Source organism: Telmatherina bonti, assembly GCF_933228915.1.
Source record: "Telmatherina bonti genome assembly, chromosome: 1".
NCBI classification, from domain to species: Eukaryota; Metazoa; Chordata; class Actinopteri; order Atheriniformes; family Telmatherinidae; genus Telmatherina; species Telmatherina bonti.
Window position 1 is genome coordinate 12,902,864 of NC_136619.1, and position 25,293 is coordinate 12,928,156.

At 39.9% G+C, this 25,293-nt stretch overlaps 1 protein-coding gene across 1 annotated transcript; it reads left to right on the plus strand.

The window, feature by feature from the left end:
• Window positions 1-1,220: 1,220 nt before the first annotated feature.
• Window positions 1,221-16,303, plus strand: sv2ba (synaptic vesicle glycoprotein 2Ba; the record flags this gene model as incomplete). Its single annotated transcript, XM_079238183.1, has 12 exons — window positions 1,221-1,701; window positions 7,624-7,804; window positions 8,931-9,082; window positions 9,446-9,579; window positions 10,204-10,293; window positions 12,299-12,412; window positions 12,708-12,796; window positions 12,921-13,085; window positions 13,175-13,308; window positions 13,400-13,600; window positions 14,179-14,338; window positions 16,120-16,303. 12 exons carry the CDS (start codon window positions 1,221-1,223, stop codon window positions 16,301-16,303), a joined length of 2,085 nt encoding a protein of 694 aa, XP_079094309.1.
• Window positions 16,304-25,293: the final 8,990 nt, after the last annotated feature.

Below are 25,293 nucleotides of genomic sequence, written 5' to 3' on the forward strand. Positions count from 1 at the left end.
CACAGGATAATGACAGTAATAATCTCCTACAGAAAAACCAAAAGCAAAGCAGACTCCTAGAAAGTTCATGTAAATTAGTTAGTTCAGATTAATCATATGAAGGTTAATTTGAAGTTAGTTATTCAATACTTTATTGGTGGAACTTCTCAGAGATGGAGAACCAAACTGAATTAGGCATTTCGATGAACTGCTTGTTGTTTGATGCAAAACATGTCAACAAGTAGGCAAAATGCAGCCGGAGATTAAATACTGCTTGATTTTGCTAGCTTTTCCTTCCTGAGTTTACCGTGTAAGTCCTTCAGTCTTCCCACTAATTGATGTGACAGTAAAAGTCTGAAAATGCTGCAGAATCTGAATCAGTGAGTCTCTCAGCATTGGCTGCCTCTGGTCACCATAAAAACCAAGACAGATCTGAATGTGTCATTGTCACAGCAACGCCGTGTGATGGATCAAAATGGCGTCAGAGCGTTTGAACGAGGGGACGAGATTATCTGCTTGTGCAGAAGGACGAAGAGCCTTAAGGGGAAGCCAGCTCGCCGAACTTCCTCTGTCCTACTGAAAAACACTTTTCTTTCTTCTGGAATAATAATCAGAGCTTACATTGGAACAGCAAATATGTTCAAAGTGAAAACAATCATGATGAAATGAGCCATGATGATAAAACTAATGTCAGGCAAGAGCAAACTGTACAAAACAATCTACATTCACTGAGGACGGAAAATGAAACAAATACACAGATGTAGCAATAAATTACCTATTTTCTATATTTCTTTCTGTTTTTTTTTGTTTTTTTTGTGTTAGTTTGAGGTGAATTTCATGTTTTCATCCCACAGTTGCTATGAAGTCTTATAAAACTGTGGTCTGGGCCCAACTTGACAGGTCACAAAAGGCATTGAAGCATAGCCATGTGCTGCTTTACACGTTCTTTATCCTTTGTTGTTAAGCTGACTGACATTTCCGTTGTGTTTCAGGTTCAGCATGCAGCACTGTGTAAATCAAGGAAGGTAACAGTCTATCAACGCAGCTCGTGAGGCCTTAACGGTGACACTCTAACCACAGAAGACCTGCCGTTTCTTGGTATCCAGGAGACTGCAGCAGCACTGGGAGTACCTCAGCTCCTTGGGAGGATTATGCCATTATAGCTGACAAGTTGAGCTTCCTCAGCGTACCACAGTTACAAGACAAAGTCATTCCTGCTCTTTTTACACACAGCAGAAAGTATGGATGACCCCTATCAGAACAATGTGAACCAGCAGATGACAGAGGGTGGGGATTACACCTACACTCAAGACGGAGGAGGTCGAGACGGCTACCCTTACCAGACAGACTACCCCCCACAGGATGAGGATGCAGCCAGTGATGCTACTGAGGGCGCAGATGACGATGAGCAAATGTATGAAGGGGAGTACCAGGGCATCCCCCACCCTGATGAGATCAAGGAGGCACGGCGGGCAGCTCGGTTGGAAGCCAGGAGGAAAGCCCGTCTGGCTGCGCAGCAGGAGGAGGAGGAGGAGGAAAACTTGCCTGAGCAGTATGAGACCATAATGGAGGACTGTGGCCACGGGCGCTTCCAGTGGATGCTCTTCTTTGTGCTGGGCCTGGCACTCATGGCTGATGGCGTAGACGGCTTTGTGGTGGGCTTTGTCCTGCCCAGTGCTGAAAAGGACATGTGCATATCCAACGCTGACAAAGGATTACTGGGTTAGTAGCAGCAAAGTTGTGAAAACAGCAGTGGTTTCTGCTAAGTTCATGTGTTCCAGTCAGCCACAATGTTCTGCAGTAGAACACAAAAACACAGACAGGTTTAATGTTAATACTAGTTGTTTGTCAAGGGAGTTGGCACATCTCAAGCTAAACTTGTTATCTTCACAACTTCTTGTATCGTTCAGGATACAAGACCTTAGAAAAAGGTCATCTGCAGGTTATAGCCCTCTTGCAAGATGGTATGGCAAATCTAAAAAAAAAAAAGAAAAGAAAATGAAAATGTTTGTTAAATCACTTATTCGATATTTCCTGAACCTAACTTTGTTGTTTGGTTGCCTAAACCTAACCAAAAAGGAACTGAAAAGTAGAAATGGAGAGACAAGTGCACACCATTGATGGAAATATGAAAGATAAATATGGGCTGCATGGTGGCATAGTGGTTAGCACTTTGGCCTCACAGCAAGAAGGCCGCTGGATCTATCCTCAGCTGGAGCAAGGCTTGGAGAGTGGCCTTTCTGTGTGGAGTTTGCATGTTCTCCCTGTGTATGCATGGGTTCTCTCTGGGTTCTCCAGCTTCCTCCCACAATCCAAAAACATACATATTAGGTTAATTGGTTACTCTAAATTGCACCTAGGACTGAGTGTGAGTGTTAGTGGTTGTTCATCTCTGTGTGGCCCTGCGATGGACTGGCGAGCTGTCCAAAGCGTACCCAGCTTTTTGCCCAAAGACTGCTGAGATAGGCTCCAGTTTCCCTGCGACCGTTTGTTTGGCTAAACGGTTAGAATAATAAATGAATGAATGAATGATACAAGATTCTAAACTTGATCAGAAAAGTAAACAAATGCTTACAATATGAAAATAGCTGGGTCCCAAGTCAGGGTCTGCACACCTCGAAGTGCGCAGACTACGCACTTTAGTGCAACACTCAGTCTTTGATCAGAATCAGAACCAGAATCCCAGCATGGCCGAGTGCGGACACAGCTATTCAATCAAACTGGCTGCCCGGGATTGGACCAGAGCTCCAGGTTTCTGACTTAAAACCCTGAAAGTGTGATATAACTGCTGTCAGTACAAATATATGACAGCCCCTGATCTTAAAAAGTGGGAAAAAAGAAATTCAACCCCCCACCTTTATTTTTTACCAAAAAAAAAAAAAAAACCCCCCATAAAAATACAAACAAACAAACAAAAAAAAAATTAACACAGAATTCAACAGTTGATGATATTTCCCTGCAACACACTGCCAGGCTAATATACCATTCCTTAAACCATTTAGCTAGCATGGCTAAATATCAATTTAGTAAACTTGTTTCTCTAAAACAGACATGCAGCCTTCAGGAAACCCACGGTACTCCCTAATTACAGTCATCTGTCTGTAAGTTGCAGCGTTTACCCAGAGAGGAGGAACTCATCAGTGAAACGATGTGTCGTTGTGCTTGGCTGAAACAAAATCCTGCACATTTCCAGCTCTTGATGGCTGCAGACTGTAAGATGGAAATAACCTCCACCTTCTCCTGTAAGTTCGAGGAAAAGGCTTGGATCCGTTACAGGCAAACACAAAACACAAAGAATAATCACCATTGTGTTTTCAGAGACAATTGGTCTGTCGTGAGCAACAAGATTAGCCCAACTGAGTCTTGGCAGTGATGCTACAAATGTCTCTAAGTCGACGTGAGGGAGTCATACAGGAACACATCTTCATTGTTTAGTGGTTTTAGCTCCTCTTAAGGCACAAATAGATCATTTGTTGAATATTGTGGCTTATTGGATGTGCATGTTTTATTTAAAAGAGTAAACATTAAAAGATGATGCAGAAATTTGTATGCAGCATAGATGCACCTTACTGAGAAATGTACCTCAGAAGTGGCTGTTCTATGCCGTCTGCACAGACAACTAAGCTGCAAATTAAAGTCGCTCACCTTATTTCCCAGACTTCATATTTAGCCAGGCGATGGTGGCAGATTGCACATCACTCATTTCATCTTAACAACGGGCTCCTGGGAAGAAGCGTTGCGAGAGACTGATGAGGAACCTGGAGGTGATTGCATTCAGTGTGTGTTCTCAGGCTAATATGGAGCATGCTGCAGCAGTCAGAGATCCTGGCGGCCTGCAGCGCCCGGTGCAGAGCTGTCAGATACGCTTCAGGCCTCTGACAGGCTGTGGTAGCCGGACAAAGGCCTGGCGAAAATTAAATCCCAGCATCTGTTTGTGCAGGGCGGGAGGTGTGTGCTCTGGTCACTGGCTGAGAATATGAAGTAGATCTGCAGAATGATAGTATTTGATGCATGCTCATGCTCTGTTCAGCTAACACGCAGGAGCAGAAATGTTTTCAAGCCTACCTCTTGTCTTGCATTGAAGATAGACTCCCAAACATTTTGTTAAAGACAAGAGGCTTGGTGCGTTTACATTTAATGGTGCTTTTATGGTTTATTCTGCAGACTAAAGATAAAAGAGCGTAACAGTGGGAGAAAGTGCAGCAGGCAAAAGAATTTAGGTTCAATAGGGAAAAACAAGCTGGCAATTCCAGGAAATGAAGCAAAAGGGTGGTTTTATGATGGATTCCTCCTGCTTTGTGTTTATGCTGATGTTGTTTGGTTCTGATAAGTGGACATTTTATAAGTCGTTTCAGAAGCTGAACCAACAAAAGAGCCAGGACCAAAGGTTTATTGTTCACTGTGGAAACTACCTAAACGGACTCACGGGACACCTTCCACCCATTCCAATAACACGCCACTATCACATCTACATACTTGGCCTTTACTTCTTATTTGATCTTCCTCCATTTCTTCATCCCAAGCCAATTCTAGGAAAACCCACTTGTTAGGTTGCCATGAATACCTGGACCATGCCTGGTTTGGAGGCTGAGAGCGAGAGTATCAGCTGTGTCTGCTAATCTCGCTGTACTTTGTCGCCCACCTTGCTCACAAAAAGGCAGCAGTGCACTTTTATGAGATTTTGTTGCTGCAGCTGCTGCCAGCACACACTGTTTATCAATGTCTTTCATTTATACATTTTAGTGAACGTCCTTCTGAAGCACTTTATAATCAGCAAGTCTTCCAAATGATACAACCATGAAAACTTTTTACATCGCCTTTTATGCAAACCATAACACGGCACTGTCAAGTACAATCCTGGCAAACAGCAGCAGGAGGAAAATAAGACTCATACGAATGTTTTCACTTTAAAGTAAAACATCATTATTGGGTCTTACGCTTAAAAACTGAGGAAAAATGGATGCTTGGCGCGTGTTTCTGTGACATAGGAGCGAGGCCAACGTCTGTTTTTATCAAAACCTTCCTGTTACTTCCTGCTTAGGCTTAGACAACATTATTTGTTTAAGGATAGCAAGGGTTCACTGTTAATGTTTTTCCATAAAGTGCCAGTCACCTTGTAGACACGGTTTTGCTGGTTGCCTTAGTTACAAATAAACAATACATTGCAATTAAACTGTCATTCCCTGGTTGGCTTGAGACAGTAGCAACTCTCGGTCAGGGTAACAGCTTGGGTGCATCACTTGAAATAATCATATTCAGGCTAGAAAACTCTCTTTTTACAAGGTAAACATCACCATGGCAAACACAGTAACATGCAGTCTCTCTCATACTGGTTGACTGTGGCTGAAGATACAAGATATCCTGAAGAGGATGTTTTTCTTTTCACAGTTTTCTATTTCAAATAAACCTGCCTGAAACATATCCTTTATATCTAGATCTTTGGTCCATAAAGAAAAACTTTAGGACTTTGGCAGATTTTCTCAGTCATATTTCCCCGAATGATGTTTTAATTGAGCATCCATCTTGTATCCTTCCTCTACTCTGAGCTCTCTCCACTCAGTAAAAGTCAGCCCAATTCTGACTCACATCTTACATCTTATTTTCTCTCTCTCTTTTCCTATCTTCCCTTTAATTATGTGCTGTTGTATTTCTTTAATGAAGGGCCAGTGTTTGGTTGTGAAGCAGAAAGTGAAACTCAGCTGTAACGCGATGTTACAGGTTGAAACTTAAAGTTGCAAATGATCTTTTCGCAGCCTGGAGATGCTATAGGGCAACTGTGACTCCAGGAGTGCACATAAATAATATCAATGTGCCATAAAAATTACTTAAAGGTTAGTCACATTCTGCTCCTTTAAAGGGACAAGAGTTAAAACAGAATATTTTATCCTGAATGATACAAACAATACTAGTTTTTTCCGCTGTATATAAGATTGTAAACATTTCAGCAGAAACTGTGAAAATAATATAAACATATGATGACCTCGGAAACTTATTCACACCCAATGTATTGTTTACAGAAGCATCTTAAAACGTCCACAGTGATGCAAAATAGCTTCCAATATCAGATGGTTTGTGTAAAAACTTGATTCAACCTTGGCTTTCGACTAAAACTTTAATTTTATCAGCTTCTAAACAAATATTTGAGAGCCTAAACCTACTGGTGATATTAGCCATTTTTAACTCTAGCTTTATGTTAATTGTGTTTCCATACAGTTATTGCTTGTTTGAAACTGATCTTGCTCCCATGTTAACGTACTTCAGAGTTGGCAGCATTCATGCAGGCGAAAGAAAGCGTGAAACATTTCATTTTTCTAACATCACAAACCCATCAAGCTCATGTTTGACACCAACCCTCACGTTGTGTTTTTCATAAATATAATCGCCATGGTAATGGAAGTTATCATCAATGTGAGCGGAGTTACATATTTATCTATATCATCATGATATCTGTGTCTGTTTTGGCCCTCAGGGCTGCTTCACTCAGCGTGTGCTGTGTGGTTAATGCAGCCACAGTTGCATCTTTTCGTCTCCTCTTCTAGAGGTGATAAATGCACTTAAAGTGCTTTCACTTTTAATACTGCAAGGTAGAAAGAAATTCTCCTTCCCCTTCAGGTATTCAGTATCCTCACTGGGCTCAAGGATGCTGTTTTTTTTTTTGTTTTTTTTTTCACGCTTATTGCTGCTGGGATAGACTCTGGGCCTCCACCAGAAGGACAGACTTGCTAATCGCAAGCTTTTCCTATGAGCCTGTCCATGCACATACCAAAGACGTACACACTCCTTCAGACGTCACCCAGGCCATGATATTTGGTGACATGATGACTTTGAGTCTTTGGCTCCTGCTGTCCCGAGACGTCTCTTGTTGAATGGGTTGTGCAGCTTGGCGTGTGGAGCGTTAGGGCATTTGGATAGTTTAGTAATCCGCAGGGAAGGTGCACACTATGGCTCCACGTGCCGGTAAGCTGCTTAGGCCCTCTGTAATTAGGGCTGTGTAGTAAAAACACGGAGCAGGCAGGAAGTATGGGTTTGAAGGTTTAAACAACCCGGTGGCGTGGACCGCCGAAGCTGTGTGATTAAATCCTGACGCAACAAAAAAAGAAAAAAAAAAAAGGAGGAAGACATCGCTGTCCTTTAAATGTTGACTTAAAACCAAAAGGAGTGCCAGACTAGACCAGCTGCCTGTTGAATGCTGGCGCTGACTACAGACTGCGATGACTCAGAGGATCTCGTATTCATGGCAACAATGAAATGTTGCAGAGAGCCCAGAAAACACAAAGACAGCTGGAGCAACACTTGTCACATGTGAATAAAGCTGTAAGAAGGTGCAGAGACGCTCTTCCTGGAGATGCGTCAACATGATTGTGACCTTTTCTTTCTCTGTAATCTTTCAGGGAGGGCTATTATCAGCCTACATGTATTTTTCTTCATACATAATCATAAATATCCGATGTTGATCAGACCTAATATGAAAGGATGCATCACACTGATATGCAATGGGAAGGGTGGAGGATTTGTGTGCTCTTCTGTTTTCATACGAGGGTAAAGGGAGACCCCTGGTGGAGACAATTAGCAAGTTCACTTCAGAGTTGATCTTTAAAATCTGACACTTTCACTGTGATAAAGCATCACCATGTGTATTTGCAGGTCTGCTGGTGTATGTGGCCATGATGGTGGGTGCGTTGGTGTGGGGCGGTCTGTGTGATAAAATGGGCAGGAGGAAGTGTCTCATCTACGTCCTGACCATCGACCTGGTCTTCTCCTTCCTGTCCTGCTTTGCCCAGGGCTACGGCTTCTTCCTCTTCTTGAGGTTCTGCTCTGGTTTTGGGTGAGACGCACTTTTTTTATCCCATCTTTGTATTTGCAGAGCTTGAATAAATGGCAACTCCGCTGGATATTTGTAATGACTGACCTTTTCTACGAATATACCCTATAATGGAAACAGGTTTAAGAGTGAGAGGCAGCACTTCCATTAAAACAGAATGATTGTTTTGGAACTGCATGCTGGAAACTTTAGTCAGAAATGTCCAGAACAGTGGGTTTATTTGTTTATATTTATTCATAATCAAGCACACATATACTACATACGCACATATACACTGTTTATTTGTTTCTTAAGGCTGTTATTTGCAATATTTTATGTCATTTTGAAAATAGACTGAAGCCAGGCAGCTGAATGCAGCATTACATCCTGCAGCTCTGCAGGCATTCATATCTTTCAGTCTATGTTGATCGGATGAATTAGACATTTTAATTTCTGAATTTAGAAATTAGAGCTTATTTAAATAGACACAAAATTTCTTTTTAGTGCTAAATGAGAAAAGTGTAACCTCAGGTTATTTGTGTGCATTTCTTTGGTAACTGTTGCGCGGTATTGATGTTAAGAGCTTTTGAACTCTAGTATTTAGTCGTACATGGAAAAAAAAAATTCTCTTTAAACCAGTTTCTTTTCTTTTTCCAGCTTCAGCAAAAGTTTAACAGGGACTGTCATCATGTAAAACATCTGAAAGAAGAAACAGAATTTAGATTTGGACTGAAATATGGACGTGAAATCAAACATTGATGCTGCATGAAATATTCAGTTTGCACCAGTACTTTTTCTCTCATTAAATACCAAAATTAATTTAACTGTAAGTTTCTAATATGACTGCTCTTCTAACTTTGGAATAAATCCGGATACGAGATGTTTTATTTTCCACGTTCAGTGTAATAACTTACATGTTTGCTGATCAAGACACAAGGAAGCCAAATAGTTATTATTTCCTTTATTTTACTGTTTTGAGCAACATAAATTCAAGTCAATGAAGTAAAAATGAACTGAGGGGAAACTGAATCCTTCTGAATCATAAAATCAAAGCTGACAAAACACCTGCAGTAACGACGAACATACAGGATTATAAAATTGAAATTTATTTGAGGAAAATAGGGATAATAAAAGTGTTTCTCTGCTGCAGAATCGGCGGCTCGATCCCAATCGTGTATACATACTACACGGAGTTCCTGCAGATGGATAAACGTGGAGAACATCTGAGCTGGCTCTGCATGTTCTGGATGCTGGGAGGCCTGTACGCCTCCTTCACCGCCTGGGGAATCATTCCTCACTACGGTAAGACGCTAACTCTCATAAGTAAACAAAAACAAACACAATATGCAAAAAACAACTTCATTCTAACAAAGAAGAAAAGCTTGTTGTTTCACTTTTCATTCAAGTTTAATTCACTGCTGGAGCATTGTTGTGGACTTCCCCCTCTCTAGCTGCAAGATGCAGCTGAATTAAAATAATTACTTGCTTCTTGCCAAACTGGCTCATATAGAGACATTTTCACAGCTGTTATTTGGTACAATAGTAAATTATTCAAATTTAAACAATATTGATCTGTATATTAAAGTCAAACCCACATCTGCCTGGATTTTATTGCTTAAAATGTATTTTCTTGAAATGTTCATTTGTGTTTTCGACCTTTTACAGGCTGGGGCTTTGCCATCGGTACACAGTTGCAGATGCACAGCTGGAGACTGTTTATCTTTGTGTGTCTCTTCCCTGCACTGGCTGCGCTCATCGGAGTCGTCTTCATGCCAGAGAGTCCACGTTTCCTGCTGGAGGTCAGATTAAAACCGCAACACATCCAAAATGAAGCAGCATCCTAATATTCATTGTCAATGCACAGTATTAGACATCGAGCCGTGATTGGCTAGGAACGATGAGTCACCATCTACCACAGGAACATCCCACTGCTGTGCAAAGGTAGCAAAGAGCTGCTAAGACATCAGCAGAACGCCACCCACCCCTGTTTCCCATCCAGGACAATGTCAACCCCCGAATCACATGTGGTATTGTATTTGTGTGTTACTGCTGCAACACACCCCCAAGTTATCACACATCACCCAGTCTGATAAGAGGCAGGCGGAATGGGAACGCTGATAGTCTGCTGGTGTGTCTGGCAGTGGAAGAGCTGCATGTGGGAAAGTTTTACTGATCAAACTGCGAGCCGTAATTAAAAGAGTCGTTCTTAAATATAGTTGAGAGCACCGTGTAATTTTCAGCAACACTTTCCACAGGCCATGATGGTTTTTAAATAAATAAATATATATAAATATATATATATATATATATATATATATATATATATATATATATATATATATATATATATATATATATATATATACATATATGTATAATTGTGTGTGTGTATTTATATATAAGTGTGTTTGTGTGGTTTACAGAATGCCCGACATGATGAGGCGTGGATGATACTGCGACAAGTTCATGACACCAACTGGAAAGCCAAGGGGGAGCCAGAGAGAGTCTTCACTGTAAGGCTTTTCACCGACACCAACGCTTAAGTTTGACAAGTTTTCCAACCATTAAGTTGAACAATCTGAAAGCATCACCTTAAAATAAATGCAGTGGATGGTCCCATCTCGTAGTCCGCCTCCTACTGATTACACCCCGACCTATAAATGTTAAAAGCACCAGAGTTATGCACCTTATCATTTGTGTAAATATGATGGAATAACAAGTTGCTTCATTTGGACTAAAAGAAGTCAAACATTAAGCACATCATTTGCATTCCCAGTTAGGAAACATAATACCAGAAGTTATGTAAGCCAAATAAAAGGCATAAAATTCATAGCATACAGACTGAACAGTGACTCTACATGTTTTGATTTGGGTGTAAAAATGATTTACGTTTCCTGGTAGTCTATTCAATTTACCATCAATCAATTATCTGAAAGGATTTCTGACCCAAAGTTTTACCATCATGACGGTTAAGTGCACTCAGGGGAATCAGTGGGTTTTTACAGGAAGTAACAGCATCTGGTGGGTCAGACAGGATCCTTCTGGTCTCCTGCAGATGCACACAAAGATATTTACAAATGCATAATTTTTATTATATATATATATATATATATATATATATATATATATATATATATATATATATATATATATATATATATATATTATTATACATTTAGCCATGCTTACTAAAACACTCCAGTCTGTTTGGAGGATGTTTTCCCTAAATCCGTAGTAGATGGAGCTCTACAGGGTTTGCATTTTATTTTTCCTGAGTATGAGCCGTTGTTTATCGTCGCAATGGCCACTATGCCTGAGTGGCACCTCAAGGACAGAATAAATAGGACAGTACATGAATGTCCGCTCATATTCTCCACTGCTCTGGAGAAATAACAGTTCACACAACATAAAGCAAAGTGTAAGAGCCAGTTCATGCTTTCCACATATGCTTTCTGCAAAACGGCTGCATTTTTGTCATCTGTCAGTTTACCGTCAGCAATACGTTCATTCACACATTCCCTGCCTTCTGCTTATGGCTGCAACTCCTTTAAGCTCTCTTATCTGCACTTAAATTTAGTTGAACATGTGCGATAACAACAAAGATAATCTTTTCATATAAACCTCAAGAACACACAGATTTGCTTTGGGAATAAACAGAATACATGTGAAAGGAACAAATCAGAGAGTGAGATAACTAAAGTGGGCAACGATAGAAATATGAAATTCATTCATCACCCATAGCAAAATGAATAAAACCATGAAATAAATCATGACAGAGGAGAGCAGGTGTAAGCCAGCTGAATATAGATATGCTCAGGTGTTTTGGTCCTTCAGTGACCTGGCCAGGGTTTACCCTGCCTTTCGCCTGATAACTGCTGTAAAATGGTTGGATGGATGATAGTTTTATTAGATTTGTTTAACTTTTTGTTAATCCTGTATTTATACAGAGCAAAAACTCAGCCTTAAAAAAACAAGAAAAAATATACAAAAATGAGGTAAATGTTGCTTAAAATAAGATAAATTATCTGCCAACTGAACAAGAAGAAAGACTTCCCAAAACAAAGTAAAAATACTCTTAAAACGAGAGGAATTCTCTGGCATAAAAACGAAGAATTATCTTACCTTTACTCAATTTAAGATTTTTAATCTTACTAAGATTTCAGTTTTTGCAGTTGTTGCAGTGTATAAGCAGCTTAAACACAACAGATGCACATTTGGAGAGTTTAGCCGCCTTACAAGGTCATTTCTCACATCTCAAAGCGATCCTGCATCCATCTTTCATCCTGCCTCCTCTCTGAGCTACAAGGTTCCCCTTGCATTTCTTAATGAGAGTGCTGGTGTGTTGCGGTCCACCTCCTGGTGTGAGATGCAGCTCCACAAGGTGAAATGCAGCTCTAGTGTGATGCTCTGGGCAAGTGAGAAAAGTGAATGGTCTCTTTTGTTGCCTTGCAAACCCCCCAGTCAGACAAAGAGCCCTGGAAACAGACCTGAAGACCATCTTCCTCTTTCAATGTGCAGGTGACCAACATCAAGACTCCACAAACTCAGGAGGATGAGTTCATCGAGATCCAGAGCGACACTGGAACTGCCTTTCAGCGCTGGACTGTCCGAAAAATGACCATGCTGCAGCAGGTCTGAAAATAGCTTTCCGTTCCAATAAACCACAACTGAACTGGTAAAGCAGAGCTTCACTTTGCATTTGTTTTCCCGTTCCATTGACCTAACACAACCCGGCTTCACACACACACTTGAGAAGACCTTATTGGTTCATGACTAGATGTTGGAAGCTCTGTGAGGGTTGAATGACAGTGGCGTGAAAACAAGATCATCTTTAAAATGGAGAAATGAAGGTTATTTTCTCATATTACTGGGAGATCTGGTTCAGCAAAACATGCCAAGCCTGATCATCTGTTTCTGTCTCCTAAAGGTGATGGCCAATGTGATGTCTTTATTTGCTCCTGAGCTCAGACTTCAAGGTCTTTTCCTGGTTATCGTGTGGTTCTGCATGGCCTTCAGGTAGCGAAACATCCACGATCAGCTCACAAGTAGAACAGATTAATCCCTAATTCCACACTGTTTCACCTCGTTGGATCACTTTGATTTAACAGGCCCGTATTTTTTATGTTTCTGCTTGTATCAGCTACCACGGGCTGGGTGTGTGGTTTCCAGATATGATCAAGTACATGCAGTATGAAGAGTACGAGTCCAAGGTTCGAGTGTTTCACCGAGAACGAGTGGAACGCTTCCACTTCAATTTCTCTCTGGTGAACCAAGTCCATCGTGAAGGAGAGTACATCCACGACAAGTGTGTTACCTCAACCTGCTAATGCTTTTCCTTCCGCACGTAAAGGTCCTCAAATATAGTTAACAGGTTGCATCTCTTCTTTCATTCAGGTTTGCAAACATAGAGATAAAGTCTGTGAAGTTTGAAGATTCTCTCTTTGAGAACTGCTACTTCGAGGATGTTAAGTCAACCAACACGTTCTTTGAGAACTGCACCATCAAAAACACCGTCTTTTATAACACAGGTACCAACAAGATGAGAAAAGCTTCAGTCCAGAGGAATATCTCACCGAAAACGGCGCGCCAGTCCTTTAAAACTCTGTGTTTTCCTTCCAGACTTGTGGCAGGAAAAGTTTAAAGACTGTCGAATGGAAAACACCACCTTCCTCCACCCGAAGAAAGGCTGTCATTTAAACTTCCAAGAGGAAAATGACATAGTCATCTATATGGTCAGCTTCCTGGGGAGCTTGGCTGTGTTGCCTGGCAACATCATCTCAGCACTCTTCATGGACAAGATAGGAAGAATCAGGATAATAGGTGAGATCAGCAGAAAGCATCAGCACATGACAGCAATTCCAGGCTTATTTTTTCATCATTTGTTGTGTATGTTAACCTAGAAAAGGAGAGTTTTACAGCACATTTTCTTATGTCTGTGGGTCTATTTAAACCCACATCATGATCTTTTCCTTAAAGGTGGAGGATGTAAGATTTTCGATATTTTCAAAATAAATTAACTAAAAAAATAACTACAATCATAATTAGATGTGGGTTCCAGTCTGTCCATATTTGATGCGTTATTAAATTACAAGTTTAATTAATGACAAAGACCCTTCTTAAATGTTTGCCTACCAGTAAAAAAAAGTGTTTTTTGTCATTTGTCATTAATTAAACTTGTAATTTAATAACGCATCAAATATGGACAGACTGGAACCTACATGTTTAAAAAAACTCTCTAATTATTATGATTGTAGTTATTTTATTAGTTAATTTATTTTGAAAAAATTGAAAATCTTACATACTCCACCTTTAATCTAAAGAAGTAGTATTTCTGTCTAAATCCAACCAAACAGTGAAAGCTGTGAGTACATCCATGATCTACGTGTGTTTATGTCTAGGTGGTTCTATGCTGGCATCGTCTGCCTGCACCTTCCTGCTGCTGTTAAGTTTCAGCCAAGGAGCAGTTATATGTTGGCAGTGTCTCTTCTATGCCGTCAGCGTGGCAGCCTGGAACGGACTAGAGGTCATTTCGGTGGAGCTCTACCCCTCTTCTAAGAGGTACGTATATCCTCCTCTGAGGTGCAATGCAGTCTTTATCTAAAGCTCTCTAACTCACGAGCTTGAGTGGTGTGCATGGGACAGTTCTTCTCCTCCTATGATAGTAAAAAGTTGTTTCTATCTTGATTTTTTCTCTTGCAGTGAAGAAAAGTCAAAGTATTCTGTAATTTTTCATGTTCTGGATTGTGGTATCCAGAATTTTGTCTGAATCCAGATCTATCTTTAGTATTTATAACATGAGTTACCTTAATATCTTAAAAACCTGTAAAAACCTGTTGGGAACGTTCGTGTTTTTTGGCCAAACACCCAAATCATTCACCTCGAAGTTATATGCATATAAACTAAAAATGGCCCTATCTCGCAATAATAAAGAATCCTTAAAATATTTCTGGATCCAGATGCTGATCTGGATCACTTCCAACATTTAAAAAATCTAAATTAGACCAAGACCCATTCCCCAAAAAACACAGCAAGAAAGTTCAGTGAGTAGGTTTTATGTAAAGTTGCTAACAGGCAAACAAACAGACATGCAAACACACAGGCAAAAACACAACCATCACCATCTGTTTGGTAGAGGTCAGAATTATAACGACAGGTGAATTGAGAAAGTAATAATCATAATAATCATTATAATAATAATAATAATAATAATAATAATAATGATAATAACAACAACAACAACAACAATAATAATAATAATAATAATAATAATAACAGGTTAACGAAAAAATCTCCACTAACAGGAAAGCAAGTCTAACTTATTCTATTTTTTTTGCATTTTTTGGAGGACTCCACACAAATGAACTGAAAACAACTTTGCAAATGTCTCAGCTAAAGACCTAAATCATTTCCAGTTAGAGCCGACAAACTATAAACTAGCGTGACTTCTCAGATATGATGCTAAATCGCAGATATACAGAGATGAGAGCAATTCTGTAAGAAGAGCTCTTTTGATTTTCTTCCTGCAGATGCCCACCCCAGTAGATATTTTTTACCTCCAGAGGTTTGTTTCCACTGAATGCAGCTACGTCTGCTGAACGGCGACCACTAGCATCGTAGCCAGCGTGGCCATTTTCTGATGACTCTGCTTGGTTCATTCACCTTAAACAAGTCAGAGAAAGGGTTTCAGATATGCTTAATTCATTTTCTTATTGTTGAACAAAATGATTACTCTTCATTTCCTCGACACGAGCAAATAGCGCACCAGCTTGTGTTTGACTCCTCAAAGTGTCTGTTGCTGTTTGCATCTGCTTTAACAGGCTCCAGTTCAAGTCAAACACTGGGGTCAATGTCTACCTCTTGTTGGAACTTTGTCAGATGCAACCATAAAAACTCATCCTCAGTAATAAGTCAGCGCTGGCTAATCAGCTCATTTCATTAGTGGAAAATAACTGGTTGCTGGTTGGAAGCTGAAAACTGTCGATCGATTCCAGTACAAAACGGAGGCGTCATCATTTTAAAAAATGACAATGCAAGCACTGCATAAGTTTTACTTGATCTAACCAAACACATTAAATGGATAAAAACACATTTTTACTGAGCCTTGCTGCCTCTCATGACACCTAATAGAAGGCTGTGAACAGGATGGTACAGGATATTTATCGAACTGACTCTTTGTGTTTTGGTCATAAACAGATATTTTAACTACAGTAACATCTGAAAAGATCTACAAACAAATCTTCCCTGCTTTCTGCACCAAAATCTCCAGTGTGATCAGACCGGTCGTCCTCTTATTCAATCACGTTAGAGCTCTAATCTGTCTCCATTTTGTCTCTCTGCAGAGGGACAGCGTTTGGTATCCTGAACGGACTCTGCAAGTTCGCAGCCATCATTGCCAGCTTCATCTTCGCCGCCTTCGTCGGCATCACTAAAATCATCCCCATCTTCCTGGCCTTCGCCGCCCTGGTCTGTGGAGGTCTGGTGGCTCTGAGGCTGCCCGAAACCCGGGAGAAAATCCTCTCTTGAAAAGCCAAACTTCCTGCTGCTTCGGTGCCCCAAACACAATATAGCTAAATGGGGGGAAGAGAAACAGTTTCCGGGGAAGGAATCAGCTGAAACTGAAAACAGAAAGACAAGAAAAAAGAGGCTATGTTGTGTGAATTGTGTTTGTGAGTGTGTTATAGCTGTATGATTAATAAAAGCTGAAAACCCGTCTGGATGCCTACACGAAGCTGAGGTTTGCTTTCCGTTTCCAGGAGGCTGCCCCGGCCGCCCAGCGTTTCTGTGATACAAATCATACAAATCTAGTTTTTTGTCATCCTCCGTCATCCCATCGTGTGCTCACACGCAGCGTAGCCACATCTGTGTTGTCTGAGCTTTGTGTAAAAGATTAATGTGAGATGAAACTGTGTTGAATGGTGATGTAGTTCATGTTACCATGTTGTGCTTTGATTTCATTCCCTCTTGGAGGAAGAGAGAGGACTTATAGCGATAACTTGAATTGTGTGAGACTTCTGTTGTACTTAACGGTGAGGCCCAGCAGCGACGTATTATTATTCAGAGGAAACACCTCTTTCATTCACCCCGTCTTTATTTATTCTGCACAGTCCTGTGATGTCTGTAGTCCTCTGTAGTTGTCGCTCCAGGCATAAACCTGGATCCACCAGTTTATTAAGCATAGACAGTCTTTATTTTTTCTATTTAACTCGCCCGTGTTCAGGTTTTCCCTGCTGATCCACATCCAGGCGTTTGTCTTGTCCTCGACTGAGACGCGGTGTCTGTATCTCATCTGTAGAGATGCGTTTCGTAGGTTGATAATGTAGAATAAGAGTCTTGTCTGTCACAACCTGCCATGAAAAAAGTGTAAGGAACTGTTGTTTGACTTGTTTTCGTCTTTTTCTAACAAACAAAAAAAAGGAAAAGTGTGAGATTAGATGTTTTGATATGATGCTCTCATTTTAACGTTCTGATGAAGAACCGCGCTGCAGAACAATCTGCGTTCCTGACAACATGTGTCATGATTTCTAAGGAGCGTGTTACTTTTTTTTTTGTTTTTTTTTTTTGACACGATTGAGCAACGTGTGTGCGTGTGTGTGTGTGTGAATGTGTATGGCTCTTATCCACACGTCTGTGAATTTTACTGACACTCGGTCTGACTATCAATACTGTATTTGTTGTTGTACATATAGACCTGTGTATATTAGTTGTACCATAATAGCTGCATCATGACTTGAATAAAGCTGAGGGCTTGTGATTCAGTCTCCTACTTAATGAAACGTACAAACTGCACACTTTGGATTTATATTTATATTCCAGATATTTGGGGAACTGAACCTTAGATCTGATTGCATGGAGGGTCTGTAGAAGCGAGGTATGAGGGGTTACTGCTTATGAACAAATGAAAAAAAGGCCAAAAAAGTTAAAACAGCCAAGTCATGCATCCATTTTCTGAACTGCTTAGTCCATTTCAGGGTTGAAGGAAGATGGAGCCTATCCTAGCAATCATTGGACGAGAAGCAGGGTTCACCTGGACAGGTCGCCAAGCAGGGCTGGATAAAAGTGCACAGACCCCTGGGCCCAGAGAGTTCCAGGGGCACCGTTCCACAACATAACATTGTGAAAATTGTGAATGATACACAGTGAAATGACATTTCTAACATCTCTCAGCCAGTGGTACCAGTAGCAATACACTAGACACTGTGGTGTAACTATCTGGCTTTAAAATACATTTTGTTTCATGTCCAAAATGCTGATGTTTGCCCTACATGGTCCCCCAATGGGTGTGGGCCTTTGTCCATAATGCCCATTGGATAATCCGGACTTGTTGTCAGGGCAACAGATTGACCACAACCATTCCTAGGGTGAATTTAGAGTAACCAGGTAACCTAACATGGATGTCTTTGGACGGTGTGAGGAAGCCAGAGTTCCCGTAGAGAACCCACACATACACAGGGAGAACATGCGAACTCCACACAGAAAGGCCACCGTTTGAGCCTCTCACCCAGCCGAAGCTCAAACCAGTGACCTTCTTTGTTGTGAGGCCACAGTGCTAACCACTACGCCACCGTGCAGCCATACCAAGCTTTAAAAATACACCTCATTTTACCCCAAAATGAGATTTAAAAGTGTGTTAAGGTAAAAGATAAATGTTGTGTGTTTTCATCAATTCAGACTTTCATCGTCTATCTTTATTTTTAACACATCGGCAACAGGAAGACAACTTCCTGTTCAGAGGGCCAGTCGCCATCATGGTACGACTCCAGTTTTAGTTTATGAAAAGCTACTTCATCATCAGATGTTTTCTGATAATAAACTCTGTTTTCACTCTGCATGATGTCTGCATGCAGCCATTATGTCGACTGTTCAAACATGACTGATTAAAATAAAAACAATCGTCCCATGAACAGCAGCCAGACACCAGAAAGCTCCCAGCACCAGTAACTTCATGCCTCGCTTCCACCTGTTTGCATGTTCATTAGTTTTTGAGTCAAACGACTCATTCACACGCATTTGTCGGAAACTGAATGTTTTCTTTGGACGCTACAAGTTTTTTTCTAATGATTGTAATAATCATCAAACCTAATGTTGACGTTGAACTAAACTACAAAGTTTTGCCATGAAAACAAGAAAACTGCTGTGATAAATGAAAATACAGTAAAACAAGGGACGGTGAGGGGGTTCAACATGCATTTTAAAGAACTTTTCAAAGATGTTTTCTTTGGATGTTTTCTGCTTTTTGTTCTGTTTTCTGTCCAGATGATCCCACATTTTTTCAACAGTGCAGAGGTCCAGACCTGCTGTCTCTGGTTTTTCCTCCACTTCTTGTGTCATTTGACATATCTCATCCTTTTCTTCGCCATTTTCCTTCCATCAGAAAGGCTTCTTGATTGACAACCACTCTGTTATAAAGACCATTGCTGATTGTTTTTTCTTATTTCTTTGAGACATCTCTTCCAGTCCCAGTTCATCCACTGACATTTTCTTTTGCCCTGCACATGTCCTATTTCCTCACATTTTATAGAAAAACTGCACACCATGCTTTATCATGCCAAGGTTTTGCCTCTTGACTCTTTAAAAGAATCACCCTGTTGGTAGGAAAAAAAACTTTTTTTCTTTTCACATGCATTTATTTTTCTGCAGCTGCAACAACTGCATCTGATTTCTGCAGTGAAAGAAACAGGATCAAATCATTCAGTTCAGTTTCATTTCAGTGTTTTATGCATTGCACCACTTCACAACAATGTCGTCTCAGGGCACTTCATAGACACATCACTTCAAGCCGATTTATAAATATCCTTGTTAGTAGAAACTGATTGCATCGAATCCTGACTTCGATCTGATCCTCCATCCTGAGCATGCATGAGGCGACAGTGGGAAGGAAAAACCAGGCCATGCAACCAACCAACGATACGATCTAAAGTTCAAATAATTAGACTCAAGCAACGAATTTAAAGAACCACAAGAAAGTCTGGATCCTCTGAAGCCAAACTGAAATGAACGAGGAGATATTGAATTACGAATTTCGTTTAACAGCATGTGCACGATTAGTTCTTTGTTGTGGTGGTGTAAGTTTCATCTTATTCATGACGACAGGGTTAATAAATGAATTTTCCAAAATACTGAGCTCCTCCCCTGGATGTGAGGTTATAAATGAGTGAAGAAAAGTGTAACGGAATAAATTAGCAGCCATGCAGGATTTTCCTGTGAGATGTAAATATGTCAAGAGCCAGTTAAGAAGTAAACATCTCACACAGTCCTTGGAGGTTTAGTGTATAAAGAGCTTTACATAATGAACAAATGATAAGATAATGAACACTAGAAGATTTTTAAGCATCAACATTGTAGATAAATAAATTTAGCTGCATATAAATAAACTTTTGTGGTTGTTTTTGCATCATCAGGACATATTTGAAGATAAATGTGAGCTGTTTGCAGATCAGATTGTTTCCTTGGAGCGTGCTTTTTGTCAGGCATCTGAACGGGAGGAGCTGAGCCAAACTGTTCCCATGTCAGAGGCAGCTGGGTGATGGGAGGACTTGTAAAAATATGGCAGCACACAAGTGTGAGCAAGAGCTGCTTGTAGGAGGATGTGTTTACTCTGGCAGAGGTGTGAAAGACACTCTGCTGATCTGTCCAGCAGGCGTATCGGGATGTCTAATGACTGCAGAGACCAGTGACAGGTTTTTTTCTGCATTGTGTAAATTTCATCCTGACTTGGGTCACCGTGGGATTCGGCTCATCACTGCTGCTCTCATCAGGGTTTTATGTTAACAGGAAACACGAAAAGTTCCTCCGATGTGCTGTAACTCATCAACTCTTCTTGCTCAGACCAAAACGCTGTGTTCACAGTTATTTGTTCGGGTTTTCTGCGGACGCCACACTTTTACAGCTGGATGAAATTTACTGTCCACCTCTGGCTGACCTCTCCAGTTCCAGCTATGTTTCACACCGACGGTGCAAAATGTGTCCACCTTAGCCCCCTCTTCACCCACAGACATGCACACACACTCACACACACACACTCACACACACACATACACATACACAGTAACATACTCAGCATTGCCACACACACCTGAGATAAATAAGACCAAACAAGAAAAATAAATCTTTTATTAACATGAACGCTTACTCAGCAGTGTTGTTGGTTATTTACGTTGGTGTGTGAGGCGTTAGGTTGCTTCTGTCAGAGCTGCTGGACAAAGGTCTTTCATAAATACTGGAAATAATTAACAATTAATTATTAATCATAATTATTAACAATAATTAATAACAACATTTTACTCTCTTAATTGTTAATATTGCTGTAACTACTGTATAAATAAAAACCATTTGATGGACCAGTTTGTGAATGAGTCTGATGTTTCCTGCAGCCTTCGGTTTGTCCAGAAAGTCAGTGAAGTTCTCACCTCTTACAAACTCACCTGAGTTCATTAAAAAATTCCAAATCTGCTTCGTACAAAGTCGTAAGTTAAAATTACAGCGAAGATTTAGCTTTGCAAACTAGTTAGTTTAATTTGTCTTTGCAGTTTAGCCTTTATTTTAGGCCCAAATCAGCATCTTATCAATTTATAGCTTTGTGAAAATCAGGCAAACAGATTTATTCTTCTACCATTTATTTAAAATAATTAAATTAAATTATTTTCTTTTTTTCTCAACAAACTAAAGCAGAAATCATTATTTAATACGTATATAAATTGATGTATATAAATACACTATAATTATCAAAATTACTTCAACGATACACAGGAAAAATGATCACACAGCTTTATTCTTACAGACCAGATGACATAAAACTCTTTAATGAATAGAAGCAGAATAGAAAAAATAAAAAGTTAAAGACCTTTTTTAAAACAAGCATCATTGTACTTTTATGTAGGTGCAAAATAAAAACATAAAAGCATGTGAAAAAGATGCGGCATTGTTTTGTAAATTCATGCAAAATCAGGAGGATTAAACAGATGAGTAATAACAAACAAACCTCAACACAACACTGTGGAGGAGTGACATCAGTAAAAATGGCCTTTTAGACTTTTAACTACTCCAAAACAGCAACCATCAAATCACAGAGAAAGAGGTTCGCGCTTTAATAACATCACGCCTGGATTGCTGTAAGTCTCTCCATTACAGCCTCGACAAACCTTCTGTCCACAGACTACAAGTCGTTCAAAATGCAGCAGCGTGATTTCTTACTGGGACAAGACGCCAGGAACACATCCCTCCTGTACGGTCGTCCCTCCATTGGCTTCCCCTTCCTTTTATAATTCAAGTTAAACTTTCGTTGTTTGTTTGTTTTTAAAGCTCTGCACAACTTGGCACCTTTCTACTTGAACGAGTTGCTTACTTTGCCCAACCGAGGCAGCTCTCTGAGGTCACCTGATCAGCTCTTCTTGCATTGTCCCAGGTCCAGATTAAAGACACGAGGAGACGGAGCCTTTTCTGTGGCAGGCCCAAAACTTTGGAACAATCTTCCTTTGCACAAACGAGCCGCAACTTCTGTTGAGAGTTTTAAGTCTTTGCTTAAAACATACCTCTTTGCATAAGCGTTCAGGCTGATTTTTTTTTTTTTTTTATTAGTTGGTCACAATAGTGTATTACTGTACTGTTTTCTGTGTGTGTTCTTTTATATTGTTCAGCACTTTGGGAGCAGTGTTACTGTTTGGAAATGTGCTATATAAATATAGTTAACCTTGACCTTGGCCCGAGGGAGGGGATGGGGATTGGGAAAGAAGTAATAATCTTTATTTTCTTTATTAGTGTTTCTTGTTTTGATCATTAAAGTAAATTCAAAAGGTGTGATGTAATTTAGCCAATTTCTATAGTCCTTAGTAGGGGTAGAAAAATTGAATCGAAAAATCGAAAATCGGGATTATTTTGCTTCACAATTTTAAAATCAATTTTTTGTAAAAAAAAAAACAAAAAAAAAAAAACAATGATTTTTTTTCAAATAAATAACTATAATCCATTACAAAATTTTCTGTCTTTTTTAAAAAATTTTTTTTATTGATCTTTTAACTTGTCATCTAGGGCTTTATAGCCCTATAAATCAAGAGAAATGACGAGCAAAAACAAAAGTATTATACATTTTTTCTTTTGCTGTTATTCCACAAAAGTTAGCAATATCGAAAAATTGCGAGAGTCGCAATTTAAATTGAATCGGCACCCAAAAAATCGGAATCGAATCGGGACAAAAGCATATCGTCACAGCCCTAGTATTTAGAGTTAAGCTGTATTGTATGTTTTAAATGGTTGTAATTGTGAATACAGTCCTGTGTTGGGTACAAGTGGATATAGTTCCAGTCTATATATACTGGTGGAGGGATGTGAACTGTAAGAAAGGGGAAAGGTGTCCGTGGAAAGGTGTCGGTGCATGTTAAACAGACAAGAAATGTAAGTTAAAAAAAGAAAGGCCAGAACTCTGCCAATATTGGAGTTCTGTGTTTCTTCCTCCTCTTTTTCCTTTGGTTGTGCACCTGAGGGGATGTCGCCATTAGGCATTTCCTAAGGTTAAAACCTTACAAAACACAAGACAACAACTTTTGAGTTGGATTGCAGAGGTTTCATGATGTTGTTATAAAGTCTTAATTTCCTTTCTAAGATGTTTTTAAATTAAGCTGCAGAATTTAAACAACAATAAACTGAGTTATTGAACTGACGCTGTGATGCTGTAGGACATCAAGTTGTTTATAATCTGTCATTTGACTGGATCCATCCTGGTGGAATTAATACAACACATTCAGAGCTACATTGATTCTGGAAAAATAACAGATATGAAGATAAATATAAACTTAATCTAATTCAACTGAAACATCCAGCAGCTCCCAGTATGCCGGTGCTTTCTCATCAGTCTGGTTATGGTTCTGTTTGGTACCATACGTTTAACTGGACTCTTTTCTCATCTTCTAGTTAAGACCAATGTTTCCTCAGACAGGCGGGGGGGCTACACCTGCTCAGTCTGCAGAGTTGCTGCTGTGGCGGCCTTTGTTTGGGTGGTTTATGGGATCCTGTTCTGCAGCCTAATGGGTGCAATGTGGGACCCAGTCAGCCATGATAGGGGAAGTTCATGTGGTCATGGATACGGTGACACTCATGTCGATATTGTTTCCTCTCAGCAGCATCAAGTCTGATATGAGGTTTTGGAGTTTGTTCATGTAAAATAGATTGGTTGGTGTGGAAGGGGGAGATGTTTGTGGGCTTTAATTGTATAAATGTGTGAGTAACAATGAATGATTAGGTGTGTGTTATTAATTTGGCTAAATTATATACTTGGGTATGTGAAAGCTTATGTTTTATCTGATATTTAGTCACTGTTATCATGTTTGTGCTGCTGTTTGGGATGAAAAGTGCTTTATGAATTCATTTGAGTTGATTTGATTTGATTTGATTTGATGAAGGATTTCAGATAGTTATCTGGACCCATTACCTCTTGAACTCAGCTGGAAGCAGTCCGCCACCGCTGCACCACCACGGCCCAGAAACTGGATTAATCCAGACAAAAGCAATCATTATATAAAATCCATGGGCGTTTTGCTTCTTTCATCTCTGGAAATCATAAACCTTAGGCTATCTATCATTGATCCTTCATCAGGCAAGTGACTATTTTTGATCACTTTATTTTCTTTCATATTCAGCATAAAACAAATAATAATAATAAAAAAAAAGTAACAGAATGGAGGTCTTGGTACACACCAGACGGACCATTTTAGGTGAATATATCTAATTTCAAGGTATTGAGTGTCCTTTAAAGGGTTAATCCAAATCTTTCTCTTGGAGACCCCGGCCTTGGAATATTCCTGTTTCTGTCCTTTAACAACATTTAAGGTTAAAGTAAAATCTTGCATAATACTTTTTAAATAAGCTTTGTAAATAAGTCTTAGTTTAAAGGCCGTGGCTTTGCTTACAACACCTATAAATATGTAACATTATCAGACATGAGATGTGGAAAAGCCACGTTTCTCTACTTCCACGAAGTTCCCTCAATTTGCTGAATGCTCACCCTCACACCCCCTGGAAGTCAGCTCCCGTCAACCCCACAAGATGGCTAACAATATGCCTTCTCCATGTTCCCGTGCACACTGTGTCGCTGTGTGTTGGTTTGTTGCAGATGCGCTCTCTCATCTGTTAACTGATCTACTCTGACGCTGTCAAGCATGCTCAGATCAAATGGAGCCCAAATACGATCTTTACACATTCCATGTGACACAATGCTGCATTAAAAGTTACGTACGTCATGAAAGATGACTCTCAGCCACCTGTTTGCATTTGGTGCTCTGATTCTAAAGGTCTAACATGGTGAAAGCTCCCCGTTACGACCCACACTCTGCTAGGGCAACTGAGCCGTACAAAAGAAAGACTTGTGGGAAGGTGTACACATGGACCAATACAGATTCATTGTCCAATGGGGGAAGAACAGACCAGAAATGGCCTCAAAATAGCCAAACCAAAAGGAAAACAAACTCAAAGTGGTTTTCCAAACAAAAGCAGCACCAGTTTAACCATTCAAAAAAAAAACAAAA